The sequence below is a fragment of the Pagrus pagrus genome, assembly GCF_965226575.1.
Source record: "Pagrus pagrus genome assembly, chromosome: 11".
Classification (NCBI taxonomy): Eukaryota; Metazoa; Chordata; class Actinopteri; order Spariformes; family Sparidae; genus Pagrus; species Pagrus pagrus.
The window spans coordinates 32,766,784-32,782,972 of NC_140195.1; the positions used below are offsets into that span (position 1 = coordinate 32,766,784).

Genomic DNA, 16,189 nt, shown 5'->3' on the forward strand with positions numbered 1-16,189 from the left:
GGTTTAATGTCTCCAAAGCCAAACAAAGCAGACACTCACCCAACACATCAGCGGATCTATATTAAATATAATACAAAATATAATATACTATGCCCTCTGTCACTTCATACAGTTTCAGACCCTACAAATCTTCTCCGTTTGTCCTTTTGCTGTTTTGTATTTCTCCCCCCTCGTTTATATGTCCTTTGTGAGTGGGGCAAACTACTGTATGTGGTGCAGTGTGTGTTAGCTAAAACCCTTGGAATAGTACTGTTTTGCACAGCTTTTTCCTCGTGCTGCCACTCTGTAACTGAAGAGTGTTCAGTTTGGCAATGTGGTGCAGCCTCAGTTTGTGGAACACAGACGCAACCAGTGACATCAGCACAAAATGGTGATGGTCAATGCCAAACTGTGTTTCTTGAATGTGCCCCCAAGAAAAAACACATCCTCTGAACCAATCTCAGCCCGGACAAACTGACGGATCAAGGCCACTTTGACAGCTTGCCCTGATGTTGACTGTCGAATGAAACGCTCAGCTGATCTGACCACCTTCACTGTGCCCTCAGAAGGAATCATCAGCCCTCCTTTGTTTTTCAGAGTGAGCAAGTGGTAGCTCTGATCAAAGGATGCGGGTACAGCATCAATCACCAAACTACCACGGCACACATCACATGACAGCTTCTGCAAAACTTGGCGAACGACAAACCCTGAGATGTAAACAAGGGCATTGTCCACAAGGCCACCAAAGCGGGTTGGTAAGTAGCTGTGGTCACACACAATGGCATGAATGTTGGCAAAGGGGGATGGAAGCTCTTCGGTTTGTTCTGCGGGTGGAGAAGAGCACATCTCAAAAGCAGACAGGGACACAGTGTCATCCTGTGCTGCCACATTTCCTGATGTGCTTGTAGACACACCACACCGCACCATCAGACGACGGAAGATGGCCTGGAATTGGCCTGCTGTAGGGTTGTTATTCCAGCCCCCTAAAACACACACACACACACACACACACACACACACACACACACACACACACACGTCATGTCTTTTACATGTAGCTTTAGGATTTGTTTAAAAATCAAATCATGTTTTAGGTCATATTTTAGCAGAAATAGAGAAAATGGTAACATGCATACATAAAGACAAACCACATGGTAAAATAAATAAATACATAAATAAAAATATATACATATACATATATATATACATATATATACATACATGTGTATGTATGTATGTATGTGTATGTATATATATATATATATACACACACACACACACACACACACACACACATATATATATATATATATACACATATACATATATGTGTATATATATATATAAAAATGAAATCCCAACCTGATGCCCTGATTGAATTGAAGAGGAGCTCCAAGTGATCCTGGCTAAAGCGGTAGGTGCAGATGTACCGCTGACGCTGAAGCTGTTCTGGAATCATCAACATCAGGGTGTCAATGTTGATGATGAACCCCATGACCGATAGGTACCTTCACAAGGAAATGTTTTGTCAATATTATCATGGCAAACCAAGATACCTCAATAGAGCAGTACATGATTTTGTTCATTTGTAGATGTTAAAACAACAAGAAACAATATTATAGCAGAAAAGGGAAAGCTTGAAAACATCAACACTGCCATACATACCATTATGACACCTCTAAGGAATGAAAAACACTGAAGATAGAAGTCCAACAGAAACAAAACAGGAGACTGCAAAAACATTGGAACCAGAGAACAAAGCATCATATGAACTTATGATGCAGCATATGGAACAAGAGAACATAATAGGACTGGGCAATATATCATTATACATATAATAATATTATAATATATAAATATTGTGTAAAAGCACCAATAGTCACCCCTACAATATTCTCTCTATATCAACAGAGGTATTTGATCAAAATTACATATGGTTTTATCCATATTGCCCAGCCTAAAAGAACATCATATGAACTTGATGTCATAAACTTATGAACTCTTCATGCAAACAAAAGCTTCATTATTTCCTAAAACCTCTTTGATCGGTGAAGGGGTGTGCCATCTTTCATCACCAAACTCATCAAGTAGTCCCTGCCTCTCAACAAGAACTCTACACTCTCTGCCCAATTCAAAGAACCCAGGGGAGCTTTGAACCCTTTGGCATGGGGATTGCGGCTGTTCATGATGTCGAAGAGCCTGTCAATTATCTAAAAGCAAATGTCTGCATTAACAGGAAGCATCTGAATCATCACCATAAACAATAACATGTTCCCATGGGTCATTAGCCTAATTTCTAAAATATAAAAAGGAATTACTATTTGGAGCATGGCCAGTAAATGTTAAATAAAAAAAAGGTTTGCACGATTAATCGTTAAAAACCCAATCTCAACATATGTAGGTGATCGCATTTCTAAATGACTACGGGGAGCTTTTATAAGCTTTTGATTGCAGTCCGCTGTCAGTCCCTGTAGCTTTAGTAACCAGATACAGCACGTTGTGTAGAACAAGCGGGAAAGAAGAAGTTGGGAACACATTAGTCAGCCTCCTCTTTTTTGAATAACAAAAATCATGAGCACAATTCTTAGGAAGAAAAATTGTGATACACATTTTAGCAACATTCTTGCAGCCTTGGTTTGCGTGTATGTTACTATTAGTATTATGTTAGTATTACCTCAATGAATTCAGCTGTTGCGTCACAGTGTTGAAACTGTGAATAGCCAAGGTCCCTCAGTGTGCGCAGAGCCACTGTCACAGAGCGACTCAGTGTCTGTGCAGCCAGGGACACTTTCATCTTCTGTGAGTCAAAATTCACATGCTTGTTTGACACCTTGTTTGCAGCATGCAATCCATCTTTTGTTTGGACAGTGTTCAGATGAACAATGTATCTCCAGTTGATCTGGCCTGTGGTGCTGGTTATTGGACTGTAAGCCTGCAGCATATTCCGTGCCAACTTTAACATGTGGCAAGCATCCATCATCACAAACACCCTGTCACCAGTCACCGGATGTGGGAAGAATGTTTTTAAAGGCTCAACAGGATTTCCCTTTAGCTGGCACCCAAGTTGGTTGCACATGCGCACATTGGAGGCATGCCCATCCATTGTGACACATACCACTCTTATGCCGCGCTCATGCAGTTCCTCCAACGCATGAACAAGTAGAACCTCCTGTGTCTCTGGCGAAAGGGACTTGGTCAGGTAGTAGGCAATTGGAGCCTTCCAATGGCCTTGTAGGCCAACAACCATAAAAACAAGAGCCTCAGTGGCAACATCCGTCTCATTCATACCATCCCCCATATCCACAAATCCAGACATTTTCTGGGTATGAGGATTATACTGGACATGTTGTTTAATGGCCATGGCATCCAACATAAGACACACACATCCATATTTAGCTCGGTCTTCCTCTTGTCTTCTTTTCAACATGTCCAACATCATCATGTTGAGGCCAGGCTTGGCATCCACAGAACTCATCCACCTTGGTAAGAAGAAAAAGCAGTTATTTAACATGGATGCCCTGATCAGGATTTTTTCGGCTGATCACTGGAACCAGTATTGGCCGGTACCCAGTGGCAAACAATTAACCTCAGAGAGTGGGATCTATTTAAGGCCCTCTATTTATTGTTTATCATAATTTAGTCATGATAATGTTAATAAAAGATAAGTGTAGCTATGTCCACCTTTCACTCTCTTCAGTCAAAACAGGATTAAAAAAGAGAAAAAATGATTCATATAACATGAACAATACCTTTGCAATGTATGTGGATGTGGGAGATTAATATGGAGAGATTCTCTCAGATAGTTGTACGCCTTCGGACCATGTAAGTGGAGAGTGACAGCAAACTCCCTCTGGTCCTTGGTGTATTCGTGGCTCTGTTTTGACAGGAGGTTTATTGGAAGATCTGAAATTCAATTAGAACAGTCTAATTAGTAAGTACCCTTGAAACAACTAGGAGTCTTAACAAAGATTGGAAAGTATGATACACTTAAGTTCAAATTCTCTCCAAATTTATATTTTCATTTTACCTGAGTATAAATCGAGCCGCTCTTTCAACTCTTCATTTATAATTTTCTTCGCCCTGAGATCCTCCAGAAGTCCACACACAGTGTTCTTTGCCCTCCTTTCTCTGTCCTTCGCGTTCCTCTTCTCTCTTTCCAGACTCTCCACCCTAGCTAAGGCTTCACTGAGTCTGGCCCTCAGATCGTCAGGTGATGAAGGCAGTGTATAGGAGTGGTCCTAGTAGGAAAAACAAGTATGAAAATATCATAAATAAATGTCATGTTTATATTACATCACTCAGTCACAGTCCATCACATCTCTGCTAGTACAATGTGCTTTCAACTGTCCTACGTTCTTAATCTCATCACTCCTCAGTTGAACTGCCAGCACTGTGTGTGTGTGTGTGTGTGTGTGTGTGTGTGTGTGTGTGTGTGTGTGTGTGTGTGTCAAGGACATGTTTCAATGTATGCACGTGTCTGTACGTGAGTCTATCTGAAAGAGTGACAGAGTGGGAAGTGGTGGGGGTGACAAGAGGTTTGAATATAACCAGAATCATGATACTCACAGCTGTTTGAGGTATAGCTAGTACTTATTACTCACAACATTGGGCACAGGCAGGGGTTTGGTCTCTTGGACGAGCTGTGAACAGTCCACTGAGAAGCTCTCTTCAGCCTTCTTCGAGGTCTGAGACGTCCTGGTAGCCACAGGCTAAATTGAAGGATAAAATATTGAAATTACCTCACAAAATACATCATTGATTCCTTCACATTCATACAGGATATACATACATATATGTGTGGCATTGACTTATCTAATCCTTACAGCCTAGTGATACACCTACCCTTTGGAGATGAGCTGGGAAACAGAAGACAGAAGGAACAGCTCCATCTCTGATCCTGACGGTCTGACCTGTTCTGTCAAAGTCCTCCTGTCTGAAGTGCTCACTGCAGAGCCTGGATGATGAGCTAGCAGAAAACCCTTCCCTTCTCAGAGCTGTTTCCCACTGCTCTCTCAGCCCTTTATCTTTGGGAAACCTACATAGTATGAGAAAAGTTAGCTAAGCAACTTACAACAATCAGAGTAGTTAGTTCGGGGCAATTTAGTTAAATAAGATTGACTTCTTCGTTGTTTGGAGGCTGGTTTCACCGCGGGAATTCATAGTATTATGCGCGGGACTTTGTAGTATTATCCACAAAGTAAGCACATTCTGTTCTCAAAATGATGTTATAATGATCAAATACAATCAAAAGTAATTGTTCAGTCTTACCTGTGAAAGGTAATCCCATGGGATCTGGTTTCGATTGTGAAACGGTTGAAACATTTCCAAGCAGCACACGAATGAGGCATCTTCCCCGATCGCTCCAGTTTGCCTCCTCCAATATGGCGGCGACGTTGACGTACGGTCCAGCGCTCAATGAGGCGTCTACGTATATATGTCTATGGGCAGGCACATAGGCTCGTTCGAGATGAACTGCGCCTCGCCTGGAAGGTGGACGAGACCAGGCGGCAGCAGCAGGGGGCAGTGGCAAAAAGCTGCAGTCAAGTCGGACAGTTTCCAGCCGCCGTCAAAGAATATACAGGAAGTCACAGAAATATTTACATCCTGTCAGATCCATCTGTAGGCTATCTGTAGTTTGCACAACACGTTCGGACAGCTACGGCTGAAGAAACTGCACATGCGTTCTTGATCGCTGATGAAATTGGAGCAGAAGAGATCCCCTTATTTTTCCACTTTGCACATGAATTACACTGTGTTAATCCTCTTAATGGGCAGATGGGATGCGGTGTGATTTTTAATATTTAATCTCACAAATGTAACAAATAGAAATACAAACTTTGAGGTCATACAAAGTGGATTTTTCTAAAATGAGAACTACTTTTCACTGTGGTCTAAATGTGTCAATCATAACTTTTTATTTGTTTAACGATGCCACTGTTATGACTGAGGTGAGAGTCAGAACGACTGGGCAGATTTCAGCCCTTGGAAGTAATTTATTGAACAAGAATTGCCTACAAAGTAGATTTATATAAAGACACTGTCATTTATAAATCATACAATCCCTAAATTTAAGAAATTGAACTGCTGAATTAACAGTCCAAACGTTCTCACAGCTACTGTACATATATAGGCTACACATGGGGAGGACAAGCAGCAAAGGTTTCTTATAATCTTTATTCATTGATGTATTTATATTTGTAATTATATACAGTATATCAACCACAAAAAATATGTCTGTTAACAGATTAAACCTTCATTGCACATGAGATTCATATAATCTAACATTAATCGGTGACAGTCATAACCAATTACATTAATCATTCATTAACCAATACACAGAAAATAAGAATTGTCGACTGAACGTAGTCCTAACTAAGAGCCAATCAGCTCTTTGATCAGGCGACAGCCAGGCGTTTCCCATCATGCCCTGAGGTCTTGCAGTCGGTGGAGAGCAACTGCGGCGCCTGGCTCTAAAGACTGCGGCCGCCTTGATCTCACGAGGTTATCGTTGCAGGCGCGTCAGTGACGTCAGAGCAAGTCGGGATCAAGTCGGACACAAATCTAACCGGCATGCATTGTGCGGTGGTCGTCGGTGATCGATTCTGCGCAGGCCTGGCTCATCTCGAACGAGCCTTATATAAAGGCTAGATGTCTCGTCCGCGTTGCTGGCCAACGGAGTCGAACGTCCGCACAGGTCGGCCATCTTGGTACAGGTAGCTCGCTCACCCATAACATTGTGTTGGTAATGAAACGTACTTTTTAAATATCCATAACTTGCTCAATTTTCAACCGATTTTCAAACGGTTTGGTTTGTTATAAACGTCAAAGATGTAGTTATGACACTGCATACTTATAGATAATCATGTTATGTTCTAAAAAATAGAATAATGTTCTAAAATAGGTAGACTACAATATTTCCCTTTACAAATAGGCTACACATCAAGAAATGCTGCATGTTGAAATCCCCACCCTGCACAGAGATATATTTATGACACTGCATACTTATGAATAATTGAGGCCTTGAGACGAATAACCATACAAGTCCATATTTCCAATTTTGAATGAAAATATTTTAACACAAGAAGAGGTTGAAAGTGGATGAGTTTTGAAGAGGATTTGAGGATTTTCACATTTGCTTCCATATTACTATTATTTTTGAAAAAGCTTAATATTTGAAAAACTTGAAAAGCTAAAAAGCTGAACAGTTCAAGGCTGAAAGAGCTTAAAGAGCTGAACATGTTGATAGTTGAACGGTTTCTGTAGCTGAACGTATGCTGAAGCAGTGGTAAAATGAAATTTGAAAAATTCCCCATAAGGATGAATGAGAAAACACCTCCCAAACACCTGCAGGTCTAGACAAAAGTGTAATGGTTATGGCCAAAATATGTATACAGTGAGTAACAGGAGACATTGCTGAACCTGTGGTGTGTTTTTTATTTCTGTAGAGTGAAAAATGAGGGAGCCAGAGCGAGAGACAAAACCGGTACCGTCTGCTCTCCTCCAGAAATTTAGGCTCAAAGTTAACACTGCGGCTTATGGGGGAGTTGCTGGAGTGCTTGTCGCTCGAGGGCTTCTACAGCCAAAAGTTTAAGTCCTACATCTGAAATAAGACCATCATCTGAAAGCCAACAAGATGTCCTACATTTCTATGTATATATTGTCTGTGTGAAGTAAAAGATGTGGGACCCAAATCAAGCTGAAGAGAGTTTTTTCTAAAGTTTTTGCAGCTGCTCTCCACTCTAGCGATGATGTCACGCACTCTAGCTCACGCAATACACACCCATTATAAACCCAGAAGACGAGCTAAAAATCCTTCAAACTAAAACTGTGATGATTTCTTCGAAGAGAAAAGATGAGATTTCAACATTATCAAGCATCCAGAATTATAACCACGTTAATGACGTTTGTAAGAAACCAAACTGTTTGTAAATCCGTCAAGGTTTCAGCGAGATAAGAGTATTAGGTTTGTGCAGATCACTGACTTTACCTTAGGTTACACAGATACAGCCGGAAAGCTAACCTGTACCAAGATGGCCGACCTGTGAGGACGTTCTAGACTCCGCCGTAAGACATCTAGCCTTTATATATATATCTATGGGCAGGCAGGCAGCCCGTGCTGTTTGGGCGAGAGGCTGGAAGCTAGCAGGACGGCGAAGAGGAAAGATGGCCTCTGGCAGTTCAAGTGTAAGTAAAAAGTACTAATTTCTTGTGAATCTTTTACATAAGTCATATTCCAGAATTATGAATGACTGTTTAGCATGAATCGTGACGAGAAAATTATTAGAGACATGTGAGGTGTAACTAGCATTGCAAGCATGGTTTCTCGTTGGGCGGTCGAAGTGGTAAAGCGAATTGAAGTTTTCCGTTTGTCGTGACTAGCGATCAGGCAACATTCATAATGGAATGCGACAGCGAGGACGAGGCTCTGCCGTCCGGCTACCGTGATGAAGCCATGTGCTCACGTTTATCCAGCCGCAGGATGAACGCACCGACCCACTGATCACGCAATCACGCAAAATTTACACTTGAATGAAAGAGGCTTTTTATTTTTATTCAGTGTGTAAAAGAAATCTGTTCCCAAAGTGGTGTTTCTGGTGCATATTCACATCTGCACTTGGATAGGACTGTAAAAAAGTAGCCTACAGTGGTGACCCACTATAGGGAAGATAGGAGAGACATTCTCCCAGGTACCAGAGGACTTGTACCTTTTTAATGAGATGCTGTGTCCGGGTTCTGTAGCGTTTACATGGTTGCTTAGCAACCTCTGTGTTTTTAGTTGTGTGGAGACAGACTCACCTCCGTCTCCGGTCTGATCATTATTATTTACATCTCCACATTACTGTATTTATTTATTTATGTATTTATTGAGCCTATTATTACTGCTTGAAAATGTCTCCTTAACTTGCTGAATTTGGAGAAAACAGGCTGTATTGAAATGAGGATAATGAAAAGGTGGAACATGCTGCAATCTCAGTTTTTTCCTGGTGAAAGAGAGAGCCCCCCCTTTTGAAATGAGATATTCTGTGTCATTTTAGTCACAGCACAACATATTCTGTGGCTGTTTCAAAAAAAGTAGAAATTCTCAAAAGTGTTGGCACTGGGAGGGAAAGAATTCTGGCATTGAATGAGTTAAGTTAACGTAAGTGGACATGAACTGGTTGATTGACAGGGATTATCTTCTCGAGTTGAGGAGGCTGCCCATGCCATTGCGCAGCTCTTGGCGAGGGAGCTGTCCTCGCCCTCCACAACCTCAGGTCCACCTCAGAGCACGCCAGTCAGGGCAGCAGGCTCCCCTGTCCCTAGTCCAGCAACAAGCGACAATAGGGTGAAGCAGGCAATGAAAAGGTGATGCATGTATAGTTAAAGATTAATCACTGCAAGTCCAACAATGATCTTGGTATGTAGATGAAGCTTATGGTCATGTAGTGTTTATTAATTGACACAGGTTAACATGACAGTGGTTTTTATTTTCTAGAGTACTGAATATTGATGTCTGGCATGCTTTTAATTAGTTAATTGTAATCTTGATAATTGACAATGAAGTAAAAACCATCAACTAAAGCCATACATTTTTATAATTGTCTCATTGTAATGTAGACTGCCTGGTTTACAGTACCTAACATAATCTTTTTCTCATTTCCACATCAGGCAATTCCCTGGCATGTTCAATAACAATCAGCCAAGAGGGAAAAGGAGATTTTACACACCCACCCCCCCGACTGCGAAGAAGACGGATTTCCATATTTATGTCCTCCCTGAACCTACACAGTTAACCCCAAAAGGTTCAGAGGAATTGGAACTTGCCCATGCAGGCCTTGGGAAAAGAATGATAAACATGGCAGACAACTTAAAACACGATGAGGTAATCATATTATGTTGTATACAGCATTGTAGAACGCTTGATATAGGGCAATATGAAGGTTTTGACAAAATACTGTAATATTTATCTAGCAACAATTTTGTGGGTATGACTGTTGGATGGACTACTGGATTTTTGATAACTTGTCATGGGCCCAGTTCTATTCTGCCCCTAAAAACTCAGGCTGTGAGCCTTCAGAGATTTAACTGACATCAGCTGTAAGTGAGTGTGAGAGTCTAAAAGGGTCCAGATGCCGTGATGGGAATGGGACAGCACTTAAATTTCACGTTACCTTGACTACACAATGTTGTTGACACTAGCTGGTCCCTCTGTTGTTGTTTTTTACATTTTTTAACACCCTTGTTCCAAGAGCATCCCCTGTATTTTGCCTCACAACTGTATATACGGTGGGTAATTTCCATACCATAAGTCAGCATTGATGCTGATTTATGACAAGGGGACATTAAGGGCCCATTCACTGACTTACTGACTTGCCTTTGTTTCATAGCTTGTGGCTGTACTGGAGGAGGAGTTCCCCAAACTAAAAACATTAAAAGGGGGGTGGATGTTCTACAAGAGCACAGGTAGAATTTTTCTCAATCTCCACTGATGTAAAATATGGCAGGTAATGTTATTCACATTCAAAGCCCTACTTGAATTATCATACACATCACTCTTCATGTTGTAGAGTAAGTTGTCAGACATGGTACAACGTATTTTAAGCAGACATATTATGCATATTTTTTCTGCAATCTCTTTGGTGGATCATGGCAGATCCCCTTAGTTCATGTTGTTGGGCGGCGGAGACTTTCAATAATTCCCACCGACTCGGAAGGTTACTCTACTCGTCTCCTCAAAGCTGCAACCAACAATGGCAAAAACATGGTGTATATAGTTCCACTTCAGGAGCAGTTAGACACACAGCCACTGCCGTATGACTGTCAAGAGTTCTCCAAGATGCCACACTCGAGATGTATAACATGTGGCACCAAAATGCCCCTGCAGCTGTTGCCTCTACATGTGGAGGAATGTAGCAATGTAGCAACAACTGTAAGCTGTTATTACAATATTTCTCTCATTTGTCAAATAAGTGTGTACTTAATTAAAGTTTGTGCACATGACTTTCCAGTATAGCAACAGCTGTCTTAATTTTTTTTTCTTTCTTTTCTCTTTTGGAGATGTCGTGCTCAGACGTCGAACTGTCAGACGCACCAGACGTCGAATTGTCAGATGCACCACCCACAGAGATGCAGGTAATCAGTGCTGTTTTATGTTACTTTGCAATTTCAATTTAGTAAAAATACCTTTTTTATTCTTCTTCTTTTTCATTGTTTGGAACAGCGGTGCTTTGGATAGAAAGGGTGTCCCCTGACAACACATCTCACCAAATTCACGTTGTCATAGACACACTGTGATCATAGTACTATTTCTTAGCTTAGCAAATATCACATGTCAGAGAGGTTTATTAATCATGACATTTTTCTGATTATAATTACATCCTTCCTTTCTTTCTTTCTTTTTTTTTAATTTTTGACCTTTTTCCATGTCTTCCAGCTTTGCCAAATTTGTGAGGATTTTTTGAACTCCCATCTCATGCAAGTACCTGTTGTGATGGGTAAGAAGTTAAACAGATTTATGTTAAAGATGGAAAGTAAAGACGTTTCTTTGAGTGGGATGAAGAACGTGTAGAGTGTGTGACCCCTAACTATATTACTCCTATATCCTGTGAATTCCAGAGGTGGGAATTGTGGAGTGAATGTTTTTTTTTCTCATTCAAGAGTTGTCTAACTGAAATGTGATCATGATTTGTCTCTGTTTTCAAGTAATCTTTAAATTTGATTCTGTCTGTCATAAGAATGGCTGTTGCTGACCACAGTGAAGCAGCCAACGGAGAGGAATTGCCAGGACCCTCAGTTCCACACTTACCAAAACCAACACCAGTGTCAGCAGGTGACAAAAAAAGAGCTACAACCAATATCTTTAAGAACAATCCTAAAACATACACATTAAGTTTCATACTGTAAAATAATCCTTCAAAATGCAGATGCAACTGTCATTGTTTATATGACAGATGTAGTCTCTAAGTGATGTTAGCTGATGTGAGTGTATCATTTGGAAGTTCCTTTGCACCAACCCCCCCCTTCTTCTTCATTTTTTTTTAAAATTACATTTTCAGAATGGGTGAATGAATTGGACCCCTTGAAAGCTTGTGAGTTGTTCCGAGAAGAACTGCTGCGCCATAATGCCGAATGCCCACATCTCTTTCTGGCAGTCGACACGTTTGATGCAGAAGAACAGGACAATGCATTGATTTCATTCTATAAACAACATGATGTTAACTGGGCTGCTCCTTTGAAGTGCAGGTTGAGAGGTATTACTAACAAGTGCACCATTCTTTGATTATAGATGGTCATGTGGAATAAGTGTATACTTATTTACTTTAAATCATGGGAGTTGAGTGCATGTTCCTTAATCTACAGAAGATATATATATATATATATATACTGTATGTGTGTGTGTGTATATATGTATTGGATATCATTCTGTTTGATTAATCCGAGATCATCTTAATTTTCAAGGAGATGCAGCAGTTGGCGATGGTGTCAAAAGACATGTTTTGTCAATGGCCATGCAGAAACTCAAGACTGGCTTCTCTATAAATTTAGGTTTGTATGTGTAGAGAGTGTACATATTACCTTCTGTAGGAATATGTGCATTTTTAAACATGTGTTTTCTCTTTTGCTTGTAGCCTATTCCTTTGATACTAATTTCATCAATGACTAATATTGACATGTAAACATTCAGCTTCATTTTGATAAAACTCCAAAGAATTTGGTCTGTCATTGTGATCATGCATGTTTTCAAACAGCTTGACCAACATGTGATGGCACTGGATAATAGATATACTTTATTGTTCCCATGGGAAACTTTGACTTGGACTTGGACTAAGCTAGACCCATTGCATCCATGGACAATCAACAGTACAGACAGATTATATCAAAGATCAGACAGAACACAAAAGATCACAAAATTTATAATGCAGAAAAAGCATTCACAAGCCAAACAGACCATTATTCTATACTGCAGGACCACCTCTGTAACCTCTGCTAATGTTACACTATTTAAAAGTTACACCAAAACAGACAAAAATTAGTTAAACTGATTCATTTTACACCTCTGAGCTGGGTGTACTCTGTTTGACATGACGGTAAAAGTCCATACTTTGAGTACAGTGTGTGAGAATGACAAAGTAGGATTCCAATTACAGTACCTGTTAAGATCTGCACTAGGGTTGTCACAAGAACCGATACTTCGGTACCAATTCGATGCCGACATGAAAAAAATAATACGATACTTGCTTTTTTCTGGTAACGTCAGAACCGAATATGCAACTTTTCACTCGGCGAGCCGTGTCGATTCTTGGCAGAACTGACGGGGGCAGTATACGCGTGAGCAGCACAGAGCAGTCAGCGGCGCTGAAGAAGGAAAGCTGCCGTCTTAGAAAAAATGGCTTCAGCAAGTGAGAGTGAAAGCACAACACGTCGGCTCGTCGACAAGACAGGTACTAAGAGTCGCGTGTGGAAATATTTTGCATTCGAGGCGGATGAATACGGAGCAATTCTAGACTCAAACAAGCCGACATGCAAACAGTGCCTCAGAAGTTTTCAAACGAAAGGAGGAAGCACGTCAAACATGGCCAGACACCTCAAAGACAGGCACCCCGACTTGTTTAGAGAATTCAGTGAGTTTCGAGTGAGTTTCCGTTTACTATCACTGTTGTGTCACGTCATACGTTAACCCGAATATGCCTACGTTCCGTCATTTGGGCATGAGAGTGAGCTGGGGCGCAGGCTTCTACTCTCGCTCAGTCGCTCACTCATGTAGATGTTTAACGTAATGTAACGATACGGTCTGCGTCATTATACGTAAGGCGACATGATGAGATACTGTCTGACAGTCTCTTACCTTATGTTATTTAAACTAAAAGTACCTTTTGGCAGTTGGCAGCTGGTACTGCAATTTAAATTCTGTGCAAAAAGATGTTGAAGCACAGTGGTGTTAAATACTTGACAGTTTGAAGCAGTTTTCAATAAATTAGTGAATTTAAAAGTACATGGGTTCTGTTGTTTTTTTTAAAAATTGTGGTATCGAATTAGTATCGAGAATCGTGGAAATTCACAGGTATTGGTATCGACTACTGAAATTCTGGTATCGTGACAACCCTAATCTGCACTGATCTGTAAATACTTTTCTCCTTTTTTATTAAGGCTCTGCTGCTCTTACAAACATTTTCGAAGGGGAAAAAGAACATCAGGTTCCCTCTGCAGCTGCTGTGCTTCGGGAAAGCAGCCTATTTGAGATGGCAGGTCGGATAATGGGTCATTCTTTCTTGCACAGTGGTATCGGTTTATCAGGACTCAGTTTGCCTGTGGTGACTCTGTTGACTGGCGGCAGCACTGACACTGCAGCAGCAGCACTGACCCTGCAAGACTGTCCTGATCTTGATCATCGTGAAACTATTGGTTTTGTGAGTACCACTCACTTGATGTGAATTGCAAAGCATTTCCTGTCCAGATTTGGGCTGTTTATACTGTACCTTTCAAGGTATCTTTGCATGTCACTCTTAAAATATTACTTTTTGTGAATGTCTTGTCTACCTGATTTAGCTCAAGAAAGCAGAACTTACTGTAGCAGAAACCAGCCGTGTGACTGATCTTTGCCTGTCCTGGGATCTTCCTATTCCAACCTCCACCAATCATGACTGGCTGTTCCAGGAACTCCTTACACATGCAGTAAGCATTTCACAAATCCACATTTGTGACTTGATAAAGTAGTAGACTTAGACTTCAGACTTTTATTGTCCCTTATTAGGAATGTTGTCCTTCCACCTGTCAAATCTGTTTGCAGGTACTTCGTCGAATCAAACAGCCTATCAAACAGATCCGAAAAGGCCTTAAACAAACAGGAATCTGGCCACTTGTTTCAGAAAGGCCAGATGTCCATCACGTAATCTTTCCAAGACACGAGGAGCTTAACTCACAAGTAAGCTCCCTCTTGTCTATTGGATGTATTCAATGGGCTATATGCCGAGCTGGCTGAAATCCAGGAAGTAGTGGTACTTCCTGGTTGGTACTTTCTGAATTTCAGCCAGCCAGGTGTGTCAGATTTTTTTTTTTTTTTTTTTTTTAGTCAGACACACATCAGTTTGCCAATCATGTAAGACAGGAAATAAAGGAGCTGGCTGAAATTCAGGTAGTACTAACCAGGAAGTACCACTACTTCCTGGATTTCAGCCAGCTCGGCATATTCATGAGTTTCAAATGTAGTCCTACACCTGCCATGTTGAGGACCAACACAGGTGTTTCAATTTGAGTTGTGTTTCTGATTGACGTAGGACCAATTAATTAGTTTGAAACACCTGTGGGTCCTCAACATGGCAGGTTGTAGGACTACATTTGAAACTCATGGATAGCCCATTGCAAAGACTGTGTAATTAAATTTTTCTAATCTGTTACAGTTGTGTGTAAATTCATAAACAAGTCATCAGTACTTTTTTAAAAATCATTCCACAGCTGTTTCAGTGTTAACATGAAACACCTTTGACTGTGATCCAGCACATTGTCTGGCCACAACCCAGTTGTGACAGCAACGAGGATGAAGATGACCCTGTTCCACTGGAGAAAGTCAGTCTCATCACTGGATTTTTGAGGAAGTTCATAGAGGAAGGTAACGGTCCTTGTTTCTTGTATTGCATTCATCATCTCATTTTGCACCTAGTTGCTTGGATGCTGGGACTAAGAATAAGAGCAAACATATTGCAGCTTAAGAGATGGCAGTACTGATGCACAGAAATATGAGGTGCAATGCATTTGAGGTGTCAAATTTTTCTCTTCCATAGCATCTCCAGAGGTGCTGCATGATCTCATCAAGTTCTGGGTCGGGTGGGAGCAGCTGACGAAAAAACTTGTGGTTGAGGTTGTCACCTCAACGTACCCTGTGGCTCTCACCTGCTTCCTCAAGTTGAAGCTCCCCAGCCACTACCAGACATACAAAATGTTCCATCGTGACTTAATGATGATTAACATTCATGATTAACTGATTAACATGATTAAATTACATTAACTATTGAGTTACAGAGGTTTTCTTGCCATCTTTCTTACATCCAGTTCTCTGGCAGCTTGTCCTACTAAATGTAAATGAGAGATGTGGATGTTGAGTTGGTGTTTGTCTTATACCAGTACACTGGTTATGTTTACTTTTTTTTTTCAATCTGTGCACTTGTTCTCCAGTTATTGCCATTTGTCATTACCTTAAATCTAGCTGCTAAGGTGCTACTGTGACATGATCATG

General features: G+C 40.8%; 1 protein-coding gene across 14 annotated transcripts; it reads left to right on the top strand.

Moving 5' to 3' along the window:
* The first annotated feature begins 6,327 nt into the window (after window positions 1-6,327).
* Window positions 6,328-15,972, top strand: LOC311265852 (uncharacterized protein). Of its 14 annotated transcripts, none has more exons than XM_084367906.1 (15): window positions 6,331-8,163; window positions 9,149-9,324; window positions 9,628-9,841; window positions 10,347-10,422; window positions 10,613-10,888; window positions 11,017-11,091; window positions 11,393-11,453; window positions 11,694-11,788; window positions 12,015-12,209; window positions 12,418-12,504; window positions 14,107-14,366; window positions 14,506-14,631; window positions 14,747-14,881; window positions 15,454-15,565; window positions 15,738-15,972. In XM_084367906.1, exons 8-15 carry the CDS (start codon window positions 11,695-11,697, stop codon window positions 15,932-15,934), a joined length of 1,206 nt encoding a protein of 401 aa, XP_084224032.1. In that variant the 5' UTR covers window positions 6,331-8,163; window positions 9,149-9,324; window positions 9,628-9,841; window positions 10,347-10,422; window positions 10,613-10,888; window positions 11,017-11,091; window positions 11,393-11,453; window position 11,694; the 3' UTR covers window positions 15,935-15,972. The 14 variants fall into 14 exon arrangements, 8 of the variants coding, with proteins under 8 accessions (XP_084224037.1, XP_084224032.1, XP_084224031.1 ...); XM_084367905.1 differs by having other exon boundaries at window positions 6,331-6,692; window positions 7,972-8,163; window positions 10,347-10,888; XM_084367904.1 differs by having other exon boundaries at window positions 10,347-10,888.
* Window positions 15,973-16,189: the final 217 nt, after the last annotated feature.